This window comes from Lathyrus oleraceus, chromosome 6 (genome assembly GCF_024323335.1).
Source record: "Lathyrus oleraceus cultivar Zhongwan6 chromosome 6, CAAS_Psat_ZW6_1.0, whole genome shotgun sequence".
NCBI lineage: Eukaryota > Viridiplantae > Streptophyta > Magnoliopsida > Fabales > Fabaceae > Lathyrus > Lathyrus oleraceus.
In genome coordinates, this window is record NC_066584.1 from 336,267,116 (window position 1) to 336,285,316 (window position 18,201).

The following is an 18,201-nucleotide window of genomic DNA, read 5'->3' on the forward strand; positions in this document are numbered from 1 at the left end:
TAGACTTATTTTCATAATTGCTCAGATGAAAAAGAAAGCGGTCTAGAGTCTTCTATTCCCTTTCCCGATTATTAGGATACGAGTTGTCTTACTCGGTTATCCAGGTATTCGTCATCCATTCAAAACACCTTAATCATCATTAAATCCTTTTATAATCAAGGATGAAAAAGAAAGTGGTCTAGAGTCTTCTATTCCCTTTCTCGACTATTAGGATACGAGTTGTCTTACTCGACTATCCGAGTAATCGTCATCCAACTAAAAATACCTTAACATATCAAACCTACCCTTTATTTGCCCACGTACGATCATAACCAATCAAACAGAACATCAAACATATTAACTCAACTTGTCACCTCCGTGTGATCAAAACTCTTTTCAGAAAGAACATTATTTAATCCTTTCTAATGCGCACAACATACTAGTGCTTAAGCCTCCGCCGAGAGTAGGCAAGCCAACGTTTAGCCTTGAGAACGCGATCTAAACAGCTGTTCGGTAAAAGACACCAACCAACCATAGTTCCCCGAACTACGAATACTCTGATTTCCTTATTACACCATAAGGATACGTAGGCAGGAGATTGTTGTATCTTCGCGAGCACACTAATAAAAAACCCTCCATTTTCCCCCCTTTTGAGGTTTCCATCCATCTCTTTTCAATATATTTATAACCCGGAGAAAATAAACAACCTAAGTTAACATTCAAATAACAAATTAAGCTAAAAGGTTTCCGTTGAGTACAACGGACATGAGGGGTGCTAATACATTCCCTTTGCGTAATCGGCTCCCGAACCCGAATATGGTTGCGACGACCATTATTCAATCTTTCAAAGGTTTTATCGATATTTTCCTATTCCTTGATTGGGATAAATAAAGTTCGGTGGCGACTCTGTTCGAACTAAATTTTTCCGCGACCATCGCGAGGAATCGAATTTTTCGAGATGCGACAGATGGCGACTATGCTGGGGAAAATCAGCTCCAAGCAAGAGAGAGTGAAGCCTAACTTAGTTTAATTCATGTATTGAGTGTTAAACTTGTTTGTTTGTTATCTTTATTCTGTTATTATTCTATCATAATTATTGTATTGTGATCTGTTGACTATGTCTTATCTAGGGCTCTCTAGTTAGTGGTGCTCTGTGAGATATGCTCTCTACCTGAGTCTGAGAAAAAACCATAGGATTAAGATGGTGGTTGTGTAGTGGACGCCCACAAGGAGTCTTCCTTGTTGGGATGATACGAAGACCCCGCCTAGAGTAGATTCTCTTGAGATATTATTGTCCAACGAGTCTTCGTCACGACGATAGTATTTTCAAGTTGGATCAATGACTCTAGGGACCTTTTAACCCAGTATATCCGGAGGTTATGTAGTATTAACCTACGAAGCTTCAGACTTGTTGGGTTAATACAAAAGCCCCAATCAGATGAGATCCCTTGGATGTATTACTATCGTACAGTAATATTTCCAACCTCGATCTATGACTCTGAGAACCTTGTTAGAACTCTGGACTCAAGAGTCGTGTAGTAGAATCCCCATGGAGCCTTCCTTGTTGGGAAAATACGAAGACCTCACCTAGACGAGATCTTCTTAAGGATATTATTGTCCGACAAGTCTTCATCACGGCAGTGAAGTTCTCAAGAAATATACGTGACTCTAGGGACCTATCAACTGTAGAGCCTACCCATGGGGTTCCATTAATCGGAGATACCCGTCATTTACCTATTATTCTGATCCATCTGAGAACACTTTGAACATGTGATCCTAAACATGCCACTACATTCATACACATATCATTACGTCTACATTCATCATCATACATTTCATATCATCTTTCACACAAAATATATACAAAAAACTCATCCATCCTTCGTCCATAACCTGCAGTTGATTTCCCGACACTCATATCAGACTTGAAGTAACTCTTGAAAGATTATGGATCCATTGGAGCAAAGCCATATTGCACTGAGAGGAGATGTGGACTCGATGAAAAACCAGATAGACCAACTTGTTGAGGCTATGGTAGCTTTAGCAAAGAGAGAGGACAACATTCAGCAGATTGTTGTGGTTGAGAATGTTATGTTGGCTCCAATAAATGATCCTACCCAACCTCAGCCTGTGCGAACCCCAGTTGATAACTCTGTTGTACAGGAATGTCATATTGTTCAAGATTCCTCTTACCAGGATGTTGTTGAGTATCACAACTTTGCATTCTCCATTCCAGATTCCCATGGAAAAAGCCTAGTGGTTAATGCTGAACAACCACAATATGAGGAGATTGCTAAAAGATGCCGCGTGCTAGAGAAAAGACTCATGGCCATAGAAGGAAAAGATACTCTTGAATTGAATGCCTTAGGCATGTGTTTGGTACCTAACCTGGTTATACCCGCAAAATTCAAAGTACCAGAATTTGAGAAGTACAAAAGGGATAGTTGTCCAAAACACCATTTGGTGGTGTTTTGCAGAAAGATGACCTCTCATGCCGTCGATGATAAGATAATGATTCACTGTTTTCAGGACAATTTGACCGGGGCATCATTGAGTTGGTACACGAAGTTAGAAAGAAGTCACATTCAATCATGATTGGACCTAGCTAACGGCTTATTGAAGCACTACAAATATATTTTGGACATAGCTCCTGATCGCATGCAGCTGAAAGCCTTATCTAAAGAGAGCAATGAATCCTTCAGAGGGTATGCCCGAAGATGGAGAGAGTTAGCGGCTTGCGTTGAGCCACCACTCTTAGACAAAGAATTGATGGAATTATTCAGGGACACCCTGCAAAGTCCATACTTCGAAAGGATGATTAGCATCGCAGCATCAGACTTCGCTCACTTAGTGACAATTGGAGAACGCATCGAGAGTGCCCTAAAAAGTGGAAGAATCCAAGGCGCCTCGAGCAACCAAGCTAGCGAGACAGAATCCCTCAACGATTCCCAAAAGGAAGAAGATGATGAAATAAATGCAGTCATGGTAGATGTTGGGTATTCTCACGATGCACCAGCCAGACCTTATGGTTCTTCACCTTCTCAGCAATCACCATTTCCAACACCACGTTATCCTTATAGGCAACCAACAAGGCCTAGAGCACCATTCAAGCAACCATGGATTATTCCTCATACAAATCAAAGATCTCGTGGTCAAGGATATCATAATCAGCATCTGAACCAGCATAGGCCTCGAAACAATCTGGAAAGAAGGAATGCTCCTCTCGATCCAATCCTTATGTCATACGGTTAACTTTTGCCATGTCTGATTCAAGGCTCGCTGGTGGAACCCAAGTCTCTCCGGCCATTTCCAGAACCATAACCACTTGGGTATGATCCCGATGTGCAATGTGGATATCATGCCGGATCAATAGGGCATTCAACTGAAGATTGCAAGGCTTTCAAGGCCAAGGTTCAGCAGTTGATTGACAAAAAGTACATATCCTTTCCAGAAGGAAACCTATTGGTGCATGACAACTTCTCGTCTGAATAAGTTCGAAGACTTCAAGGGAGTATCTCATAATGCCAGTAGTTCAGACAGGAAGACATCCTTAACATTGGCAATCACTAGACTGATTTGTTTTCATTTGCATTTATAATTTCCTTGTTGTTGAATGCTACTTGTTTTTAAATTTTGTTGTCTTTAATGGTAATATTAATGAAGTAATGACGCATGTTTTGAACCAATTATATCACATTCGCTCATTTTTTCTTCTCTTATTAAAAACAAAACAAAAATACATCCATGTTCTTTACCTCACCTTCTTTATCAAACTGTTGTGTTAGCAAAATTGGAGGGACGATGACGAAAATAAAATACCCATAATTGTTGATTGTATGCTTTCAAATAAGATCCCGCTGATGATGTACATGCATTGTTTCGAATTCCCAAACATTGGAGAGATAAGGAGGTAATCCTTAGTCAACCACTTCGAGCCTAGAAGTAGGAGTTTCTTTCGGATCTACTAACCCTTACATTTAATCTGGGGTAGGGTAGTGTTCAGTTAATCTGACTATGCATTCAAATTACAAGATGAAATATCCCGTTTGTGGATCAACTACATGCCATTCTTCGCACACATCCTAAAGTGTCGAAGGAACCCTGAAAAATCCAAAAGTTATGACGGTTGTTCTTCAATGACCATTGACTTGGCAGTCACAACCTATCAAAAATAAAATCAAAGAAAAGCCCGCTAAGTCGGACACCCAAGAGGCGACTTAGGCAAAAATTAGGGCAATCCCGATGGACTAAAAGCTTCAAAAGCAGTTCAGGCAAAAGTTAGGGATCAAGACAAAAAAAAATCAAAAGAGGTCACGAAAACCCTCAACAAAACAAAACAAGATTCAGTGACCACCATACCAAAATCAAAGGGTCACCGAAATTCAAAAAAAATGAAATAAGGTGGCTGCCATTTCAAGAGACCTTGAATCACCATCTTTATCCTTACACCTTCAAAAAGACGAATGTGTAGAAGAAGGGTCGGTACAAAAATAATTTTGAGCCTCATATCCTTTGTTTCGATAACCATGAATCAGACCATGTTACAACTCATAAAAGACCTAATTGAATCAGGGTTTATTCTGAAAGCATACTACATCAAAGTTCCGTAAACTGACTCCTAAAGTTTTGCTAACCATCTACTTTGGTATAATCTTCTTGTTGTATCTTTCATATTGTTAAACCAACATTGCGCTTGGACTCATGGTCCATTCGTCACACACTATCACATCATTCAAATAAATGATTTTTCAAAACCTGCATGAGTATCGCATTAAAACTACCATTTATGAATAAACAAGTTTAACTGCAAGTCAGTACTTGATGTCAAGGAAATTTCAACAAAGAGCAATTAGAAAAGCTTGATCATAACCCATGAATCAGGGGCATGCCTCCCAAAAACATCAAGTTGATCATGGGAAGTTTACTCCAGGAATTAGTCAGCCTGAAATAGTCTCCAAACATCTGTTAATTAAGGGCAAACTATCTAAAGAATCGGTTGATCCAGAGCAGAGCATCTCTGGACTTTATCAACCAGGGGAAGATCACCTAGAGGTTCTGTGACCAGGGGAAAATCCCTTTCAATGTCCAATCAGTGTGAGTTAAGTCACTTCAACGCTCATACCGGGGCAAGCTACCTCAAAATCACATTAAAGTCAACCACTCAAAGAGTCGGTTAGTCAAGGACAAATCCTTTCATGACTTAAAATTATGGGGCAAGCCATCTCCTAATTATAGTACAATTGCTTTCGAAATCCTTTTGAGGTAAACTTCCGCGAAGACCCAACAAACTGGGGCAGGATGAGCCATATAGGAGCAGGTCCTCTCCATGTTTTCAAGATGTTCAAGCAAAATCTTTTTCGCACGTCATCAACTGCAAAGTTTAAGAAGAGTGTCGGGGAATCATGCTATCACCCCATCCAATAACCTTTCGATAGATAAAAAGCCTTGTTGCAAAGAACCTTCTCTTCCAATACCCACGCAGGGGCATTTTGGAAACATACAAATCATTGCATAAATCATCCTCATTCATTAGTCATGTCGCTTTTCTCTAGCATAAAACCATGCATATCATATCATTTATCTGGCCTAACCCCATAACATTGAACCTGATATTGAAAAGCCTTGAAACATAAAATATGACACCAAAACCCAACATCGCTTGGCCATTTCAAAGTCTAGTTCCTATCTGGAAATTTATTTCAAAGCCCAGTTCCTGTCTAGCAATTTATTTCAAAGCCCAGTTCCCGTCTGGCAATTTATTTCAAAGCCCAGTTCCCGTCTGGAAATTTATTTCAAAGCCCAGTTCTTGTCTGGCAATTTATTTCAAAGCCCAGTTCCCATCTGGCAATTCATCTCAAAGCTTAGTTCCCGTCTGGCAATTTATTTCAAAAGCCCAGTTCCCGTCTGACAATTTATTTCAAAGTCCAGTTCCCGTCTGGAAATTTATTTCAAAGCCCAGTTTCCGTCTGGCAAACCTTTTCAAAGTCCAATTCTCGTTTGACATTTTATTTCAAAGCCCAGTTCCCGTCTGGCAAACCTTTTTCAAAAGTCCAGTTCTTGTCTGGCAATTTATTTCAAAGTCCAGTTCCCGTCTGGCAATTTATTTCAAAGCCCAGTTCCCGTCTGGAAATTTATTTCAAAGCCCAGTTCCCATATGCCAATTCATTTCAAAGCCCAGTTCCCGTCTGGCAAACCTTTTCAAAGTCCAGTTCTCGTCCGATAACTTATTCCAAAGTCCAGTTCCCGTCTGGCGAACTGTATCAAAAATCAGTTCTTGTATGACAAATCATTTGCCAAATACCAGTTCTCGTCTGGTAAATTATGTCTTAATACCAGTTCTCGTCTGTTAGGTCACTTATTTTGATACCAGTTCTCGTCTGGTAGCCTACTTTAAAAGTCAGTTCCCGTCTGACAAACAAAAACAAATTTAGTCCCGTCTAACATTTCAATTATTTTCCCCAGTTCTTGTCTGGTAACATATCCTTCAAGTTCTATCCTCATTTGGAAGTTCAATCTTCTTCACCAGTTCTCATCTGGCAGTTCCCATTTAAAGTCCAACCTCATTGGCAATCAAGAATAAAACCCTACAAAAGCACAATTACCCGTTTTCATTCCCACATGCATCACACGAATCATTCATACATGGTTTTCCTACCAAACAGAAAATTAAAAAAAAACACAGTCATATCAATCATCAGCATACTCATGTATAACACTCCCACAAAATGGGAATTTCAACAAAATTAAAATCATTCGCATTCCTACATGCACAACCAAATATACCCAGCAATTGCATCCCTTCATGCATCTAATGCATCATCCCATGCATGGCATTGCCACCCAAAGTGGAACATCATACAAACATCTAAATATCAGGATCCAGGGTCGTCCAGATGTATCCTGGACTTTCCTCATTTAATTCAATAGAATCATTACGCTGCATGTGCTCGTGGATTTATTTCCTGGCAAGCCACTTTTCAACTTTATGATTAATAATGATATCCCCCAGCACTTTCTTTGCTATCATTGCTCCCCAAGCAGAGATTACCATAAAAAGTATCTTATGAGCTTTTCCTCTATAGAGAATTTTTAGTAAATCTCTCCCAAAAGGTGTCTTTTCAAAATATTTCCCCCAACAGATGAACATTTGAGATACTGCTTCATTTATCTGAAGAATCTCATTTCTCTGTTTGGGATACTGCTTCATTTATCTGAAGAATCTCATTTCTCTGTTTGAGATGCTGCTTCATCAATATGAAGAGTCTCATTCCAGATTTTTTAGAGATACTGCTCTAGTATCCTCGAAGAGTCTTAGATTCAATTAAGACATCATTCCTTTGGTTTGGAATATCTTAATTCTATCAGATAAGATGCTGCTTTGACTCGATACAGAGAATCTCATTTTTGCTGTTTGAGATGCTGCTTCATCAATATGAAGAGTCTCATTCCAGATTTTTTAGAGATACTGCTCTAGTATCCTCGAAGAGTCTTAGATTCAATTAAGACATCATTCCTTAGGTTTGGAATATCTTAGTTCTATCAGATTAGATGCTGCTTCGACTCGATACAGAGAATCTCATTTTTGATGTTTGAGATGCTGCTTCATCAATATGAAGAGTCTCATTCCAGATTTTTTAGAGATACTGCTCTAGTATCCTCGAAGAGTCTTAGATTCAATTAAGACATCATTCCTTTGGTCTGGAATATATTAATTCTATCAGATAAGATGCTGCTCCAACTCGATATAGAGAATCTCATTTTTGTTGTTTGAGGTGTTGCTTCATCAATATGAAGAGTCTCATTCCAGATTTTTTAGAGATACTACTCTAGTATCCTCGAAGAGTCTTATATTCAATTAAGACATCATTCCTTTGATCTAGAATATCTTAATTCTATCAGATAAGATGCTGCTTCGATTCGATACAGAGAATCTCATTTTTGTTGTTTGAGATGCTGCTTCATCGATATGAAGAATCTCATTTTTGTTGTTTGAGATGTTGCTTCATCGATATGAAGAGTCTCATTTTTTTTTAGAGACACTGATCTAAGTATCCTCGGAGAATCTTAGATAAGACTGAGGTATCATTCCCTTGTGGGAATATCTCGATTATATCATGTAAGAAACAGCTCCGTTGATGCCCCGAGAATATCGTGTTTTCAGTTCAAGACAAAGTTCTGCTAATTTTCAGAAAGTCTTAGATACAGTTGAGGTATCATTCTATTGTTGGAATATCTCGATCAGGGCATCCAAGACATTGTTCTGATAATTCCTAGAGAGTCTTGATTGTTTCATTTTACCTTCCGATAACCTTTTCTTACTGTATTTCTTACTGCATTTTGTTTCTGCATTTCTTCCTTTCATTTCAAAGGACAAAATTCTGGTCTTTTCGTATTTAATTATCTTCCACCACGAATGTACGAAGACTATTGTCATTCGTACTTTCTAGTTCAAGGTAATTAAATAGGGGCAGCTGTCATACCCCAATTTTGTCCGGCCATTTTAAAAATTTCATAAATTCGATTTTTATTTCAATTTGCATCAGTTGTACAACATAGCATGCATTTCATAATTAATAATATCTAAAATATCAGTCGGGATAAATTCTTGAATATACAGTCAAATTGGTTAAATCATTTCTCAAGAATGTGCAAAATCAGCGGGTAAAAAGTTTCAAAATTAAGATTGCAGACGCCAGTATTATTAACCTACGGTTCACGTAGTTTAACCTGGTGTGCTCATTATATTTTTCAGCGACTGTTTCGGCTGCATTTTGACTCGTCTGAGCCTTTTAGCCGGTGAAAATTTATTTCAAAATTAAAAGAAACGCTGTATTTTTTCAATAAGTATATTTTGTGCTGATCATTTTAATGCGCTCAATTTAATTTTTTAAGCAAATTTACATCCAACTCCTATTTATAATCGATCATTTTATTTCTTTATTGCAATATTCAAAATGAAAGCAATTAGAGTTATTTATGTTATTTAATAATGAATAATAATGATTGATTTTACAAAAAACAATAATAAAGTACATTTGAGCATTGGATTCCATTGGCAATTGACAGCTAGCAACAACTCATTTTTTGTTGGATTTTCGCAAGCTATTTCCATCCACGAAAAATAGAGGGAAACGAAAAGGGGGTAGTCACACATTAATGACCCAACGTCTCTCTATGAACAAAAACGGAAAAAAAAAGAAAAAAAGAATAAAAGGAAACCCATTCTAATATCCAAAGGAGGACTCTCGGTCCAATGGCTTACCCAACTACCCACTCTATCAGTCTCTCTCTCTCTTTCCGAAAACCAAAAAGGAAAAAAAAGAAAAAAAGAAAAAATGATTCACGGACATCTCACCCTTAATGACTCTGGTTTTTCTCTCTGATAGAAAAAGAAAAGGCAAACGAAGAAGAGAGGTCACTCTCCTTCTCCACCACCACGCCGTCATCCCCCTTCGTCCTCCATCGCCATTACAACCACCTCCGGTCGCGTCCTCACCACCATCATCCACCGCTAACCACCAACATCACCCTCTTCATTGCTCTGCTCACTTCTAACTACTCTGTCCAACCGTCGTCAATCTCCGATCCATCATGCGACCACAACTTCACTTGGAAACCTTCCTCACCTATTCCGCCGCGGAATCTCACTACCGGATCTGATACATGAGCCACCCAACTCTCACTCAAAAAACAGTGATACCGTGAGGTTTACCGGCCAACACAACAAATTCCATATGGCGTAGTATTCGGTAATTTCGGTTCGAGTTTTCTTTCTATTTTGATTCTTGTCAATTGCGATTTGGCAATATTCGCCGGGTTATGTTTAGAATTTTGGATTGCAGTAGTTATTTGTTTCTTACGTTCTAGTTTGTGCTTGCCATATGGATTTTAGTTTTTTTTTTGCGTTTACAGATTACGCGTATGTCCAATACTTTATGGTATAAGGTTTTATCAAATGGCTTGATTAAAATTGGTTTATGCTGAATGGTGGTATTGTTGATATTGATGGTCACCGTCCAACCATTGTAGTGTGGGTCGCTGGGTATTTGACTTTACGTTGTCCATTTGTGTTGAATAGTGGTTTCGGACATTGTAATTAGCATGTTGTAAATTTAATTTAATTCTATTTTGTTCATTTATGCCAAGTGTGGTTCATTTTTGTGTGTGGTTGTTTTGGGTTTCAAATAACATTTGTTGGGCTGTCCATGATTTTTGGGTTTCAAGACTTGCATTATCATGCGGTGATTTGGTTAGAACCAAATATGGGATAATGATTGGTCCATTTGCAAGGATGAATAGAAATATCTAATTTGTCAGTTTGTCCTTGTGAGTTTTATGTACATAAATTACTTTCAAATTAGACAAAGTTTTTAAGAACATTGTGTATAAAATAATGTTGAGTTGCGGTTTAATTTCCATTACATTTAAATTGGATTAAATTAATGGACTCGACAAGTTCATGTTGTTACACCACCCAAGTCTCAATAAATCAAAGGAACATTTTCGCCGCGTTTGGATTTCGCGAATAACATTAAACCTTGTTATCTCGCACAAACCGGTTTGAGTACACCGACTCAATTCGATTATTACATATTTTTATCATTTATTCTTTTTTAATAAAAAATCAATTAGTTAAAGTGTTGATTAAATTAGGATGATTTTGTTAATTAATTTTAATTAACTTAATTATTTGATTGGATTAATTTTTTAAATCAAATAATTTTGATAATTAATTGTAATTACCTTAGTTAGACGATTTAATTAAATTTTAATCAAACAACTTTGTTAATAAAAAAAATGGACTGACTTATCTCATCATCATTTCAATAATCCTATCAAACTATCACAATTTCATCGATTCAAAACCATTCAAACAAATTTCAAAAACACAAATCTCATAATTCTTAATTTAACATCAAGCCCATTTGCCCACACCTTTGTAAGTCGATCGCTTTTAGCATCGCCATCAATCTCACACAGCTTACTCTTAGGCTTTCTTACAATGAGATCTATTCGGTTATTAATTAATTGAGTAGATGATCGATTCACAATAATCCAACCTATTTGCAAGCACAAATTTAAAACCTCGATCCAATGTCGAGTATTTTTATTCAAATACCCAATCACAATCAAATACTATTTCATTTGGAAATGAAAAGGGGGGATGATTTTGAGTTTTCAACTCCTCTCCTCGATTGTTTGAATACGAGTTCTCTTACTCGGTTAGTCAAATAATCGTCACTTCTATCCACCTAAGCACAATCAAATCGAATCATTTTTGTAAGAAATGAAAAGGGAGATGACTTTGAGTTTTCAACTTTTCTCCTCAATTGTTTGAATACGAGTTCTCTTACTCGGCCAGTCGAACAATTGTCATTTTTCCGTAAATTAATAAATTAATCAAATCATTTCATAATAAACTATACGAAAAGAAATATGGTCTTGAGTCTTCGATTCCTCTACTCAAATGCTTGGATATGAGTTGTCTTACTCAACCATTCGAGCACTTGTCGTTTATTCTAAAATACATCAACGATACATAGACTTATTTTTATAATTGCTCAGATGAAAAAGAAAGCGGTCTAGAGTCTTCTATTCCCTTTCCCGATTATTAGGATATGAGTTGTCTTACTCGGCTATCCAAGTATTCGTCATCCATTCAAAACACCTTAATCATCATTAAATCCTTTTATAATCAAGGATGAAAAAGAAAGTGGTCTAGAGTCTTCTATTCCCTTTCTCGACTATTAGGATACGAGTTGTCTTACTCGACTATCCGACTAATCGTCATCCAACTAAAAATACCTTAACATATCAAACCTACCCTTTCTTCGCCCAAGTGTGATCACAACCAATCAAACAGAACATCAAACATATTAACTCAACATTCTCACCTCCGTGTGATCAAAACTCTTTTCAAAAAGAACATTGTTTAATCCTTTCTAATGCGCACAACAAACTAGTGCTTAAGCCTCCTCCGAGAGTAGACAAGCCAATGTTTAGCCTTTAGAATGCGATCTAAACAACTGTTCGGTAAAAGACACCAACCAACCATAGTTCCGCGAACTACGAATGCTCTGATTTCCTTATTACACCATAAGGATACGTAGGCCGGAGATTGTTGTATCTTCGCGAGCACACTAATAAAAAACCCTCAATTTTCCCCCCTTCTGAGGTTTCCATCCATCTCTTTTCAATATATTTATAACCCGAAGAAAACAAACAACCTAAGTTAACATTCAAATCACAAATTAAGCTAAAAGGTTCTCGTTGAGTACAACGGACATGAGGGGTGCTAATACCTTCCCCTTGCGTAATCGACTCCCGAACCCGAATATGGTTGCGATGACCATTATTCAATCTTTCAAAGGTTTTATCGATATTTTCCTATTCCTTGATTGGGATAAATAAAGTTTGGTGGCGACTCTGTTCGAACTAAATTTTTCCGTGACCATATTGAGGAATCGTATTTTTCGAGATGCGACACTTAGAGGGATCTTACAAACCTAACTATGATTTTTTATATATTTGATTATCCAAGTAAAAATTGTTTATCAAAATACATGGATTGGTCATCATAAAAAAGGGGGAGATTGTTGGAACAAGTTTGGTTCTCAACTATCCTTGAGTTTTGATGATAACAAAGCTTATTTTGTATAGAGAATAATTTTGCATCCTAACAATATTGTTAAGTGTGTAGATAAAAGAAAACAGGTTCTGAGTCTGAAGAAGTCAACTCTGAGAAATCTAGACTCTGAAGAAGTCAAGTGGTCAAGTCTGAATCTGAACTAAAGACGCACTCTGTGCCAAAGGAACAATCAAAAGCGCGTTTACACGAAAGTCAAGCTTTTGGATTAACAAGTCAAGACTTTTGCAAAGAAACTATCCAGAATGACTCTGATAATTTGAAGCCTCTAAAGTCTCATGATTTTGAAATCTACATACTCATAAGTCTTATTCTCATAAGACTCTATGAACATACTCTGAACTCTATTCAAGCTTCATCAACTTATATATGAAGTCGATGACTAAGAGTTAATATCTAAAAGTCAACAACTGAAAGAAGTGACAAAAGTACAAAAGAAAATATCATTTCCATTGAAAAGTAGGAAAAGGATTATACTTTATACCTACAAAGTTCCTCACGTCCCATCATCCTCACCAACTCTCTACTGCAAGTGTCACTCTATTATTGTAAAATGAAGTGACCTTCATACTATTGTTATATTGAGGATATTCCAACTTCATTCTCCAACGAATATATTCTTCCCTATAGAAAGAGGCCTTGAAAGCCTTGGAATAAATAATATTACAATAAAAACATCACACAACACTGAAATATATTGATCATACGCTCATTCGTGAGAAAGAAAAAGAAAAGTATTTCACCTAAGAACACTATCATGTTCTAACACTTGGAACATTTTCTTGAAATATTTCGTAAGTGTTATATTTGTTTTAAACTTGTGTATCTGCTTATTTTTAGAAGCATCGTGTAAATATAAACTTAATTAATTAATCTTTGGTTAATCTCCTTGAGAGACTAAGTCATGGTCCTAACTCTCAAAAAGTCATTGGCAGTTAGTCTTTGAGTTGTATTTCCTTGAGAGACTAAGTTATAGTCAAAATTATCAAGAAATCTTAGAAAAGTTGTTTTTTAGTTTTGTAATCAGTTGGATTATTGGATTAAGTCCTTATTGAAAAGGCAAAATCACTCAGGCGGGTGGACTGGACGTAAATTCGTTAACAACAAATTAGGATAAAAATACTTATCTTTATTTATATTTGTCTTATCTTTGCTATTGAGTTCTTGGGTTGCAAAAAATTTTAAATCTAGAAATCCAATTTAAACTCCCCCTTTATTGTTTTTCTTGAACCTTCAATATCATCATAAAGGGTATAAATGCTTAAGCAAGACTAGAAGAATTTTTTATCTTGAAATATGTTATGTTCCATGAGAGTTCCTTTCCCTATCCATTATTGTTTTCATCTGCTCCTGATGCATCGGAAACACAAGTCAGGTCTTTTGAGTCACTTTCATTTCCTTAACTTTCTACCTCTCATTTGGATCATCCACCTCATATGGATAATACATGTAGTGTTTCTCAAAGTGGTGCAGATGATCATATATTCTCTCTTGTGATAGTTTTTAATAACACCCCTCTTTTATCCACACCTAGTCCTAGTGACGTTTTGAGTTCATATTCAACTTTGACTCATAATCATTCTTCAATTCCCATACCAAATATCACTCATGATGTCTCTTCTGAAGTAAGTCCACTTAGCTCTAATAACTTGATAATTCATGTATCAAACTCCATAGAATATATTTCCCCTTATATTTGCAATTTGTCCATACCTCCTATCATTCAGCTTAATCAGCATCCTATGATGACTAGAGCAAAAATAGGCCACTCTAAACCTACAACTCTTTTTGCACATGTAGAGTGTCATACCCCAACTTTGATCTTGAATCTCCGAATCAATGCATTCATCGAATCATTAACATCATATGCATATCATAACATGCATAATGTCCAAATTGTCAGTCAGAATAATTTCTCGGATTTATAGACATATCGGTCAAACTGAATCTCAATTGTGCGTAAAATTAATGGACACAAAAATTTCAAAATTGAGCTTGCAGAAAACAATTTCAATACAGTAAACAATTTCAATTGTTTCTAACGTTCTTCCTTGCCGATTCTTGTCGTCGTACCGCATGTGAGCTAGTCGATTTCATTCTTGTTTTATTTTCTGTACATCAATTTTATTTGATACATATGTAAATATATTCAGTGTTACTTGATATATATATATATATATATATATATATATATATATATATATATATATATATATATATAGATGTAGTGTTAATTTCTATTTTTTTTGGTTTCGATTATGTTGCTTGGATCGGATCATGTCGATACGCTATTTGCATACATATGTGCATGATGCGTGACATTTGTGTTAGTTCGATCCGATTGCGATGATTGCATATTTGCATTAACAATATTGTTTTTTTAATACGTTTTATTTCATTTTTTGCTTTGTGTTCTTTTTTTATAAATTTAGATCCGCGCGGTTTTGATCCATATTGTGATGGTCACGTTAAGTGTAGCAAGCTAATGGTTGATTGTTATTGGTTTATGTGCGGTTCTATATTTGTTTTTTGTTGTATTTCGATTTTACACGCGTCCGATGGTTTAGCATAGCGGTGAACCGCTTTTTGTGCGCTTACCAATTCGCGTTTCGATTCGCAACTTTATGTTTTAATTTGATTTTTTATCATATTATTATTTCTTGGTTCTACTTGCAATGATCGCTTATGCATTAGAAATTTGCTATTTCGATTTGTGATAATTTTTCAACGATCCAACAACTTTATGTTTAGATCCGATTTAAATTTTTATGGTAGCTTTGCACGTCTTCGCGTACGCGTATTTGATTCGCGTTTTTGCGTCATGATTTTATTTCGTGCACTTTCCTTTTCGCTTTACTTTTTCAATTCATTTTCTGTGGATGCGTGATGCGAATATTGTGTATGCTCTTGTACTTTTTTTAATTAATTTTTTTGTCATTGTCGAATGCTTGTATATATATTCGGATCTTGCGATGTTTGATTTACGCTTTGTGCTTGAGTTTGTGTCATTACACTTGAACTTGCACCCATTTGTGATCCAATTCGCATCCTTCGTATTACCATTTGTATCCATCATATTTAACCATCGATTTTAATTCATTTCTAATCACTTACCCAAAATCATTTTCAAAACTATTTTGCAAGGCAAGTCAAAAGCTTGATCCAACGTCAAGCTATTTTTAAAATCATCTCAAAACTAACCCATTTGACTTTTATTTTCAAATCGTTTCCACTATCTCAATTTATCAACCATTCACATTCAAATCGTTTTTCAAACCATAAAACCACTTCAATTTTTTCATAACCATAAACAAACCTCGATTAACATCGAGTGTATTTTCCCAATAAAACTTCAAAATACATAAAAATATTCAAAACACTTCCTTAATAAAGATGGAAATGGAACGGGGTGAATACCACGAGCTCCTGAGACTAGGATTCGAGATGGATATCTCACTAATCAAAGCTCTCGCCATCTTGAAAAATACATCAAACTCATTCAAACTTCTTTTGCCTTTTGGCACAACCAAAAACCCTTTCAGAAACAAAAGATATTTTGTCTTAAGTAGATGAAAAACAATGTTTCATCCACAACTGTTGAGTTGAGATAAGTGGCGTGAATGTGATTTGTAAATCCATTCAATGTGGTGCAAATGTCCGCTTCTTACTTGTTTTGGGTAAAACAATGTTTTCCGTCGATTAATACAAGATAGCTTTCGCTAAAATTGACCAACAAATAAACTTTTTTTACCCAGAACTACGTGTGCCTTGACTTCTCTTTTGAGATACGTAGGAGCAGAATTTCCAAATCTTGTCAGACTCACTAATAAAAAATAAACCTTTTGTCCTCTTCTTTACCCTCTTAATAACTCGAGAAGCCTAAATTATAGACAAACCCTAACACGTACAACTAACCAAACGGTTCCCGTTGAATACAACAGACGTGAGGGGTGTTAATACCTTCCCCCTGCGTAACCGACTTCCGAACCCTGAGTTTGGTTGCGATGACCTTATCCTTGTCCTTATTTATGGGTTTTATTCAACATTTCCCATTTCCCTCTATGGGAGTAAATAAAGATTGATGGCGACTCTGTTAAGTCCATCCCACGAGCATGTGATTGTTCTTCACGAGGTCGTTCTTATTTTTCGAGGTATGACAGATGGCGGCTCTACTGGGGAACACATATCCCTAAGTGAGTCAGGCCTAGTTAGGTTGTTGTATGTGCTTATGTTTGTTTACTTATGTGGCTTTTCTTTAGCTTATGCTTTCATTATTATTATATTATTATATGGCTCTATTGGATCATTGCTACTTGGATATCTGATTGCAAAACCTTGAGGTAAAGACTTTCTACCCGAGTCTTGAGTGGAAACATAAGATAGGATGATGGTTGAGTAGTGCGAACTCGCGAGGGGAATACCTCGTAAGGGTCGGCATGAGAACCTCACTTAGAATAGATCCTTTCGAAAATGTTGTTACGCGGGGTGAATACCTCGTTAGCTTCAATGTTTTCAAAGGGGTCCATGACTCTAAGGACATTTTAGAACCTTGAACCTTTTTGGCCAACTAATAATGATGGTTGCGTAGTGTGGATTCGTGAGGTGAATACCCCGTTAGGATCGATACAAAAACCTCACTCAGAATAGATTCTCACGAAGGAGTTGGTGCACGACAAGAATTTGTCGTAAGCGTCAAACTTACTTGTGAATCGATGACTCTGAGAACCATGTCTAGAACCGAAGTTGATGGTTACGTAGTGTGGATTCGCAAGGTGAATGCCTCATTAGGATCGATACGAAAACCTTGCCTAGAATAGATTCCTTTGAAAGAGTTGATGTGTAGCAAGAATTTACCGTAAGCATCAAACATTCTTGTGGATCCATGACTATGGGGTCCTTTGTAAAAGCCTTAGATCATACCCGGTGATAACCTCTTTGGAAAGAAATCAAATTCATTCGTTACCTCGAACCTTTGAACCTGTATAAAAAACATTACATTTCATCTACATTTATTGCATATGCATAAAAAGCAAAGCTCTTAGTCGTCTTCCATTTGTTTCATGGATCTAAGTCATTTGCAAGAGAAAATGAATCCTGAAATAAGAAGCACATTTCAATTCAAGTACAAGAAAGTGGACCTTGACAATGTGAAGAAGTTGAGTATCAAAGTGATCAAGCTCACTGAACTCGTGGACGATTATGGGAGGATCCTGAGTATTTTGAATGAAAAGATGGAACCAATGACAACTATGACTATAGCCCAATTCTACGACCCACCTCTGTGTTGTTTCACCTTTTCTGACTTCCAATTAGCTCCTAGTTTGGAAGAGTTAGAGAGAATTGTGGGTCGGAATTTGAGGGACTATGATCCATTTCCCAGGTTTGATGAAGGTATCACTGCCAAGAGAATATCTTCAGTTTTGGGTCTGGAGGTCCAATTGGTTATAAGTAATTGGGATAAGAAGGGAGTCTTCAATGGTTTTTCTAGATGGTTTTTGGAAGAACAAGTTGTGAAGTTGGAGAAAGATGGAAAACAGAAAGTATTCCATGTCGTTCTATCCCTATTGGTTTATGTG

At 36.7% G+C, this 18,201-nt stretch overlaps 1 protein-coding gene across 1 annotated transcript; it reads left to right on the plus strand.

Moving 5' to 3' along the window:
* The first annotated feature begins 1,926 nt into the window (after positions 1-1,926).
* LOC127095539 (uncharacterized) lies at positions 1,927-3,231 on the plus strand. The gene is made up of 2 exons (XM_051034215.1): positions 1,927-2,500; positions 2,627-3,231. Exons 1-2 carry the CDS (start codon positions 1,927-1,929, stop codon positions 3,229-3,231), a joined length of 1,179 nt encoding a protein of 392 aa, XP_050890172.1.
* The last annotated feature ends 14,970 nt before the right edge of the window (positions 3,232-18,201 follow it).